Source organism: Anopheles marshallii, chromosome X (genome assembly GCF_943734725.1).
Source record: "Anopheles marshallii chromosome X, idAnoMarsDA_429_01, whole genome shotgun sequence".
NCBI lineage: Eukaryota > Metazoa > Arthropoda > Insecta > Diptera > Culicidae > Anopheles > Anopheles marshallii.
In genome coordinates, this window is record NC_071325.1 from 883304 (window position 1) to 893414 (window position 10111).

General features: G+C 49.3%; 1 protein-coding gene across 1 annotated transcript; it reads right to left on the reverse strand.

The window, feature by feature from the left end:
* Window positions 1–302: 302 nt before the first annotated feature.
* Window positions 303–9736, reverse strand: LOC128714544 (uncharacterized). The gene is made up of 8 exons (XM_053809422.1): window positions 9380–9736; window positions 7030–8171; window positions 6161–6950; window positions 5357–6101; window positions 4606–5275; window positions 3626–4287; window positions 2893–3541; window positions 303–726 (listed from the first exon to the last, which is right to left on the reverse strand). The coding sequence occupies exons 1-8, from the start codon at window positions 9734–9736 to the stop codon at window positions 303–305; spliced, it is 5439 nt and encodes a 1812-aa protein (XP_053665397.1).
* Between the last annotated feature and the right edge of the window lie 375 nt (window positions 9737–10111).

The following is a 10111-nucleotide window of genomic DNA, read 5'->3' on the forward strand; positions in this document are numbered from 1 at the left end:
AGAAAGAGAGGGAAGAAGAAGCCCTTATATTGTTGTTTTATTTTATCGGCACGCAAAAATCGTGCCCATAATCATTTCTCATCGTCATGCTTGTTCGATTGAATGCTGTGTGCGCGCACGTACACAACCACCCTGGGAAGTACAGGACGGATTATAATACTAAATTCGTTCTATATTTAAGTACCGTGTGGTATGGTACGTATTTCGAAGCAACGTGCAGGGAAAACTTTTCCTTCTTCCCCTATTTTCTCTGTTTCTTCGCTCTATCATACGAATAAGTTTTTGTTATTTTTCTTTCAACTCTATTGGTACGATAGTTGATTTTGAATTTTCACTTGCGTCACGAACGGTCCGCGCATGTTTCGTATCGATCCACCAGCACCGGATGTGCCCGGATGATGATGCCACTCGCCACCGTTCGTTTCTTCATGCAGCAGCGCTCCGGTGTCCGGTTTCATACCGGTCCCACCACCGCTGGACGGTTCCTTCCGATGATGCACCACCGTGGCAGGTGGACCAGTGGTGGAGATTGTTTCATACCCACCGCCGTCATGGTAGCTTGAGACGGGCCGGTTACTTTTATATTTTCCCTGCTGGTGGTTGGACAGTGTGGAGGAGTGTAGGTGCTTCTGCTGCTGGTGAGCGATCGTCGTGGAGAGCCCCATGTCCATCATGGGCGGTGTGTTACGGGCGGAACGTTGCGAGTGATAAAGATGATGGCGCCGGCTGCACATCGCATGGAAGGTAGAAAGAGATAAGAAGTAAAAAAATTATAAGATTACGGTATGAGTTTTTTTTTTAAATATAGTTCAATAGCAATATGTAAAAATTAGTAAACAAAATATTGAGCAATACTTAATATGACATGCACGCTGGCCCAACTCGTTAGTAATGAATTATAGTTAACGGAAGTAAAGGAATATATACAGACAAACAAAGAACCATACACAAATATACAACAAACAAAAATTATAAAATAATAAAACGTGCGCTGAAAACTAATAATCCTCTAGCGTATGCATTACAAAATGGACTCATTTTAGCGACTGTTCATACATATTTCTTATAGCGAAGACATCGTATTAGATATAAATCTTGCTTTATATCGTCTCATCACTTCTATCGTTTCTAGAGAAAGGCCAGAGCTTCAAATAGAAGTCTAGTTCCAGTCCGAAAAAGTGTACAAGATCTTAACAAAGAGCAGAAGTTAAAGATGACGATCCAACCAAAAAGCTAAGTTACGCCGAAATTAGCGACTGAATTTACTGACGATAAAATCCATCCCGATAAAGTGCATGTCGATCTAACATTTACGATCGGTTATTGCTAAGATGGAGTCTACTAAGCTATGTTCAATTTAACGAAAATGTGTGTCAATCAACGATCTTTTTCAGTCTTTCTTCGTCATTGAAAGTTAGTCCATTTCCTTAATGCATACGCGTTTATCGCAGACGATTACCACACAAAACACACACTAGCCTAAATGCGTCTCACTACGACGTCGTACATGCTTGTGCGCAGAGTGGTGTATTGCAAACGAGCGAAAAAGTCATGCTTACCAAGCACAAATCATTCAAAACAAATTGCTGCAAGCGGACAGAGAAACTCACTGCTTGGAGGATTACCTTTGCCGCTCTCACCGAAAACCACCGAAAAGCTACTTAACCGACGATGATTTTATGCGTTGCCATTGATAACTGCTGGTGTTGCCGTTGGTGTACGTTTCGTGAGATGGTTTATCGGTTAGCTTACTGCCACTAACATTACGCTCACCGTTGGGCACATTTTCCTTTGCATCCACATCACCGTTGGCTTGCAGTACTGCACCGTCACCACCAACATTGCGAGCGGGCGAGTTACTATTACATGTGGTGCGTTGCTGCTTACGACTGTTTTCGACGCGGCGCAACAGAACTAACTGCTCCTGCTCGCGTTCGTGCAGGTGATGCAGTTGCTGCAACCATTGCCACTGTTGCAGTTGCCAAAGTTGCTGCAACTGCAACAGCTGATGATCGCGTTCGAGCAGTTCCGGTGGAAAGACGGCCGCTTCGCGTACCGGTGGACTGTTGGGCGGATGCATTAGAGTGCTGTTGCGGGACGAACCACCGCTGATGGAGATACTGTCGTACACGGAACGCGTCGAAATGTTGGACGGTTGGATCTGCTGGTAGGTAGCGATACTATCGTTGCCACCATCGTGTACTAGCTCGTACAGGTGCTGCTGTTGCCGCTGTGCGGAACGAAGACTGCGGCGACGTATACAGGGACTTTCTTGCTCACTTTTAGCACCATCAAAAACCACCGTTGGAGATACGCATTTCTCTTCTAGCGTTAAGTTGACACTACTGGGAAAGGAGGTTTGTGTTAACACAGAATGAGGAGGAGATTTGATAAACGAACACAAGATAGCTTCGTGAGAATTAATAATAACAAATACAAAGCACATTTGTACAGTTTCCCCTTCATACAAGATGGCTTTGTGATTACAACATGAAACAAACTAATTCACATATACAGGATAATGAAACACCTACCCCCGAAAACATGTGTATAAGTTGCGTGTTGGTATTTTTTTAGTGCTATAATCGTGAGACATATAATTTTAAAAGTTGAGAGAAGCAAGAATTTTGTTAATGTGAAAACTGATGTTGAGAACCGATACCACCCGCCAGAAACAGAAAGCGTGAAAGTAAGATAAAGGTGAACAGATTATTTATGTGTGAAACGATCTTAGGGCATATATGTTCGTTGTGCTATTTTTGTCTTGTGTTCTTCCCAAATCCTTCTTGGAAATATACGTGATATAATATTGCGCCTTTCTGAGACATGGAGATGTAACGTGCTTAAGCTTTTGTACATTAGAAAGTATAAAATAATGCTGTGCTGTTTTACCTAATCTGTTGCTGCAACTCCTCGTAGTTGACGTAGTGAGAGTATCGATGGTTAAACACATCCGTGTGGTGTATCGATGTACCGGACGGTCCACCACCACCCGTACCGACCGGTGGTGGTGGTGGAGGTGGTTGATAGTGTGGGGGTTGCGTATGGCCGTAGACGACACCGGATGAAGCGGACCGTTCAACCGAGCTGGGATCGAATACAATGTATCGGGACGCATTATTACCGGCTGCTCCCGTGTTTAGCGTACCGCGCTTCGCGATGGTATTAGTTCCACCATTTTTCTGCCCACTACCAGCACCAATATTGCTGTCGGCCATACCACCGGATGTGGCGTTGTGCTGCTGGGAGGGAACAGCCGTCGGACCGGTGTAATCGATCGCTGGTTCACCGGAGGACCCAGTGGAGGTAATTGTACCGGTCGGTACAATCACATCCTTGCGATGTTTGCCGAATCGGAACATATGCCCGATACCGCGTAGCAGCCCACCACTTTTCTTTGCTCGTAGCTTGGCCCCTTTGCCATCGTTAAGGGACGATTGGAAGGGACTGTTGCGCGACACAAAACCACCGTCCGGGAACTCGCCGGAGTTGGTCATCAATGCTGACGGGCCGTCCTCAAGGAGCCAATGTTTTTTCGCTTCTAAAATTATAAACAAAACAGAATTACAAAGTGTGCGGGAAGACGAACGGAGATGATTATAGTCAAATCCGAACCAACACTTACGTGTTTCTGCCGGTTGTTCTACCACCGCGCGAAGTATCTCCTCCCGTCCACGACCGCGCGGTGTACGTAGCGCGTTCGGGCCCCTCGGTTCGTCCGCCATCTGTATTTCCTGCACCATCGTCTGCAACGATTCCAGGCTGGACGATTTTTTCATGCCGAGCGAAGGGCCGAGATCGCCCAACTGATCTTGAGCCTCGGCCCGTAGTAGGTGTGCTGCCAACGCAGCAGTTGTCGCCCCTTTGCCACCACCTTCACCATGCTGGTGATGGTGTTGCTTAAGACTGTTCATTCGTGCCATCTGATGCAGATCGATCGACTCGAGCGAACCACCGGACGTCGTCACGGTCGTACCTGCCGCCATTAGCAGCTTGCTATCACGGTCACGCTTTTCCCGTAGCTTTTTGTTCCGCTGGTAGGTGCCGGTTTCCCGTGCGTCCATTGCGGCATGGTGTTTTTCCGACATAGAACGTCGCCCGATTGCATCCCGACTGAACGCGTCCGACGGTGGTGGGTTGGTTTCGAGTGACAGCTGGGAAGCGTACGTTGCGTCCGCACCGTTCGGTGTGGAGGTGTTTCCATTAGCCAGCATACCAGCCATATTGGGACCGACACCACCACTGCCAACGGTACCACCTTCCAGTGAACGAGTGATATGGAATGTGCTGCAAAAAACAAAAACACTTGGAATTAACTTACATTTTTAACATCCCGCCCAAAAACCTAATTAAATTAACCTTCAATAAACAATCCTAATAAGGATGCTTTAGAGGTTTGGTTCGCTGTTGAGATCTATTCCTATGTAAGGCTTTGTATTGTTACTCAAAAACCTCTACAAAGACCAATCTAAAACATATATTATAGCACTTGGTTTAGCTTTTAGCGGCCCAGTCGAACTCCAGTCTTTCCGTCTTTACTCCGTCAACACTACAAAGTTTGGAAACTCGACAAATCGCGTAAAATCGCGCGGGGAAAACACTTACGGTGAAGTGGGCTCAGGGTCTTCTTCGATCAGGACAACATTGCTACCGTTCAGGCTGGTAGCGGACGATGTCGTACTCCAGTGATCCTTAGTGGCCATATAGTAGCTCTCGTTGCGCAATCCGTGCGGTGCCGTTGATGGCTGCACCAGGGACGAAGCGGACGGTGCAAACGAACGTTGCCCCGATGGTCTTTGGTTGTTGGACGCATGGTGTTGATGCTGCTGGCTGTTCATCGTGCTAGTGCTACTGTTTGTGCTACTGTTGCGGATGTAATGGCTGCCGGTGAGCGTATCACTGCTTCCACCACCAGCTGATGCTCCAAGTGGCAGTGAGCTGGTATGGTGTAACGATCCTGTGCTGTTGCTATTCACACCACCTGCTGAACCACCGGTTAACCGATCTAGCACGGGATTGCTGTATCGTTTGCTTTGCTGCTGTTGCGACGGTGCTGGATGGTTTTGCTGCTGTGTTGTTGCTGAGTTTTGGGACTGTTTGTCCGCACTAAGGTAGATCACTGTTGTGCCAGAGTGGCCACCACCCGTCGGTTGATCCTCGCCATTTGATGCTGCACCCGAACGCTGCTCCATGGTTTCGAGCAGCTCGCCAGTACTTACCGGACGGGCAATGCGTCTTGCTATTTTCAGTATGATTTTACCAGGATAACTACCACCTGTGGGTGAAATAAATGTAAATTAGTTCAGCGTTGCATGGGTGTTATTGGACGAGTATGACGAAAAACAGTTTAACATACCCGATTGTAACATTGCTCGCCGAAGCGTGTCCATCGCTTCCGCATTCGACTGCCCTAATAGTGATACACCGTTCACGCTAAGCAGCTGATCGTTCATCTTTAGCCGACCGTCCCGACTCGCTGCTCCACCGTGCAGCACGCTCTTCACAAATATTCCAAGATCACCGTCTGTTCGGCTGCTGCTACCACTACCGGTTGTACTGCTGCTACAGTTGCCGGAACCGGTCTTGCCCTTTACACTCACTCCCAGTCCAGCTTTCTCCGTGTCGTGTACCGGTATGTGAAGGGTTAGTATCTCGCGGTTCTTCCACGCCGCACCGCTCAGTGACTCTCCACCAACACCGCTGCTGTTGTTGGACGTCACACTACCATTGCTAACATTGCCACCAACAGCAGCACCTCCTCCGCCACCACGTCCCGTACCACCGCCCGTATCGTGCTGATGATGCTGCAGCAACTCCGCCACGTGATTCGTCGAGGCCGACTTCAGTATGGAGGCTAGCGGTTTCTTCTGAATGGTTGGTGTTTTCGGTGAGGAAACCGTGCCAGACGCAAGCTTCGGCATGGAACGACAATTTCCTACTCCCGTCCGATTGCCACCCTCCGTACCGTCACCGTACACAGTGGAGTCGACGGATTTCGACAGACTGTTGCTGCTGTTCGATTGCTTCAGCGATGACTTTGGCATCACCGGTGGTGGTGGTTTCGGTGGCGAATTCTTTGGTTCACTTTCTACATTAAAACCCTGCAATAAGACAACCTTGTTAGTATATTGTTGCATTTCTTTCCAATTTCCAAACTTACTATTTCACGCTCCTTTACATCAACCGCTAGCTCCTGCTGGCGAGACACGACGATCTTCAGCGTAGCACCGTGCGGTGTGCCGCGCAGTATCGAAACGACCTCCGTCTGCGATTTGCCCGTCATCGGAACGCCCTCTACCTCGAGCAACCGATCGCCCGGCTTTAGCCGACCATCCTCCACAGCGGCACCCTTCGGCAATATATTCTTGATGTAGATCGGACAATGCCCGCCGGCCGGATTGTCACGTGTCGTCACCGAAAACCCTAACCCATGGTCACCCTTCGTGAGCGTGATTTCGATACGCTTGCCCAGTTTGCGCGTGTTGGCCACCTGCAGGCTTGTTCCGGTGGATGGTGCACCCGGTATCTTGCGAGTCGGCGATACCGTCGCGACTTTCGCCGCCGACGTTGGTTTCTCCTCCGCCTCGATCATCATCTGGCCGATCCGGTTGTCGCGTGGATAGCGTGGACCGCTACCGCTCTTCACGAGCCGACCGTACTGCTGGTCCGATTTGCCACCGGCCCGATGTCTGGTACTGCCCCGTACCACCCGCAATCGTAGCTCCGTCGATGCGAGGCTCTTCTTAAGATGTTCCTGCACGGAACTTTCCGAGAGTCCGACGAGCTTTATGTTGTTGATCTCCAGGATGCGATCGCCCCGCCGCAATCGGCCCCGTTCGGCCCGACTGCCCGGTTCCACGCTCTGCACCAGCAACCCACCCCGTTCCATGTCCGGAATGGCCGTGAGTCCTAATGGGCCGCCCGTTTCATTCACCACCAGTAGCATTTCACTAGAAAAAAAAAGTACAGAAAAGATTAAAAACTAAAAATTGAACTACTGGAACGCAAATAGTAAGACGGTGCACTTACCTATCCTTCTCCCGTATTGAATCGTACACGGATGCTTTCGCCTGCCCTAACGGTTCCTTGCGCGTTGATTCCCTTGGCAAAGACTTTGAGCTGAAGCTGTTGTTACCACCACGTCCCATCACCGTATCGCTGTTGCCAGAGTGAAAGGAATGGTTCTGCAGCTGTTGCTGTTGTTGCTGTACGTAATTTTGATACGTCTGGTACGCATACGCCGGTGACGATTGGTTGTGTGCTGCCGAGCCAGAAGCGGAAGTTGACGACGTTACGCTAGTTGCCGCTGCAGCGGCTGCCTTCTCTGCCGCGTCCATCCACCGGTATCCGGTGCTTGCATCGGCACCAAGAAACTGCATCGAAAGCCGCCCAGAACGGTTGAACGTTTGCGGCTGTAGACTGTCGTGCTGCTGCTGGCCATCCTCCTCTGGTACGTTCCACTCTTCCGCCAGCAGATGATGATGGTGATGGTAGTGGTACGGTGGTCCACCACCGTTCTGCTGCGGCGAAAGCAAACGATCCGGCGGTGGATCACTGTCGCTGCGACAGACCGGTGCCGCTGACCAGCGTTTGCTCGTTCCCTGATGGTTCCCGTTCGGGTTCACGTTGTACAGTGGGCTGCGCTGCTCCGTCACACCGATCTGATGCAGCGATGGTTCACTGCCACGACGCACCTGTAGCCCGAGCCCGAGTGGTGCCGGCTCATTTGCAAACACCTCGATGCAGGAAGCACCTCCTACACCACCACCACCAGGGCCTGGTACACCGGTTCCGGGCCCTGGACCACCAACGGTTACTATGCTGTCGGTGTTACTGCTAACGGTTCCACCACCCACCGTACCCACAGAACTCTCCGGCGAAGGTTCACCAGCAACACCGCCCCCGCCGGAGCTGCCACCAACTCCACCGATCGTGCCTTTGCTTCCGGTGCCAGCAGTCTGAAAGATGTCCGGACTGCCGGTACCAACGGAACTGCCGCTCGCTCCGTCACCACCACCCTGCTGTACGCCCGGATCCAAACCTACTGCTGCGTCTTCGTAATGTGCAATAATTTCCTCCCGATCATCCGCCACATCGCTAATGTTATCCTCCGGGTCGAGAATTCCCGACTGTGACTGTAGATGGTGTACAACTACCCACGAATCTGGGTTCTGCAGAGAAAACAAAGGAAGAGAGCAAAAAAAAAGAGGTGATTACATTAGATGACTACATACAGCTGCGTTAAAAACCCAACTTTTAGACATTTAGACGAGCGATACACCCAATTTCTGATATAGAACTGTATTATCCACTGAGCATACATACCGAACTATGCATTTCGTTAAAATTGCAACTATTAACCCTCTTGTTTTGGGTACCGCTGTATATCAGACACTATTCTTGAAGTGTGCTGCTATGAAAACGGCTGGAGTACCCGTCTATAAACACGCAGATAGTAAGTTTCAAGCACAAGACGAAACGTTAGCGCGTGTGGTGTTTTGAAGAACCACACTCGTTCACTCTATCCCCGGCCGAAAGCGCGAAGTACCCCCTATAACCGAGTACGTAACGAGTACGTGCCTTTCGGCGCAATTCACCCAAGTCTGGTCCTAAACACTTGCGTGGTTAGTGTGGTTTTTTTTTTGCGACCGTATTCTAACGCTACAATAGTCGCACTTTTTTCCTCCACGAGTATCGGTAAAACACTTTCCCAACAATAGCGTATTCGCGGTGGGGACACACGAACACACCGGACATAATCAATCAGTGACGAATAGATTTGTTCGCACGTCTACAATTGCTGATGGCTTTAGTCGTACTATAGAAGCATCAATAATACGGTGTTTGATTAGCTATCGACAAAGTACACACATTTATAAGCCGTTTTGGAGGTTCACTCCTATACGTACTGCAAGACCTCTACTCGTGTCTTATTCTCACTCTCTCTCCCTCTCTGTTGTGTTGTCGCAATTATTGCGACGTCGATGACCGCAACGGTGTAGAGCTGTAGTCACCTTACCCGCGAGGGGGAAACGAGACCACCATCAACACACACCGGCGCGCGATAAGATAAGACACACGATTGTCAAAGGAAACTGACGTAGTATCCCCAAAGGCAAAATCACTGCATGTATTGTGGGTGCATTGTCTTACTGGAATATGATAGTCATAAACTCCATACACACTGATTCATCATTTGTCGAATGCTTTAAAACACGCGTACCAGAAGCTTACCAAGCAGTCGATTCATCGTTCGAGAATTTATTCCTAGAACATTACATTTACCAACACATCTGTACCGCAAAAACAAGAACGATTTATCGTACAGGGAATGGTGGCGAAAGAAATAATCTAATTACGCTGGGTGGGAAGTGCTTACTGTTTCGCAGCTCGGTGTGCCAGGTTCGGTGCACCAGCTGTTACTGGTACCGCCCCCAGCATGACGGTAAACGGTCCCTCGGGTGGAGGACGATGCTGACCGGCAGCCGACACCACCACCACCGCCACCGTCCACTTCGACCGTGCCATCCGATCCGGTTGCTAGCGTCTCACAGCTGCCCACCTTCCGGGGTAGGTTGAGCGAATAGCTCTTGTACAGATACTGGCTGCAATGCGGTATGCCCTTCTGGCGTTGGTGCACCTGATACGTGTGACGCCACCCGAAGATGCCGGTAATTTTGTTCGCCAGTGCCGGACACTTTGGCGGCAGCTCGAAGATGTTCGCTTTCTTCTTCATTCTCCTCTGGACATCTGTATCATGTATCACACACACACACTATTGTGAAGATTTTCGGAATGGTTGGTTCATACTGTAAGCCTGTACGTGGATTGGGTGTACTGCTGTAATTCTTCCTGGTGTATCACACCATTCCGTTTGAGGAAGCACCGAAGGTTGTTCTCTTACGTATACATTTTTCACTCGTAATTACATTACACTTGCATTTCTTTTTCTGTACACAACACTCCTGTTTTGCTACACGCTGCACAAAGAAAGATAAGAAGCGACTCCCATTAAAAACAAGCATGTGCATAGAATGGCAAACGTGCGCTCTCAGTAACTATAGACACCTTAGTAATAGCTCATGAATAGTGTTACAAAGTAACCAATACT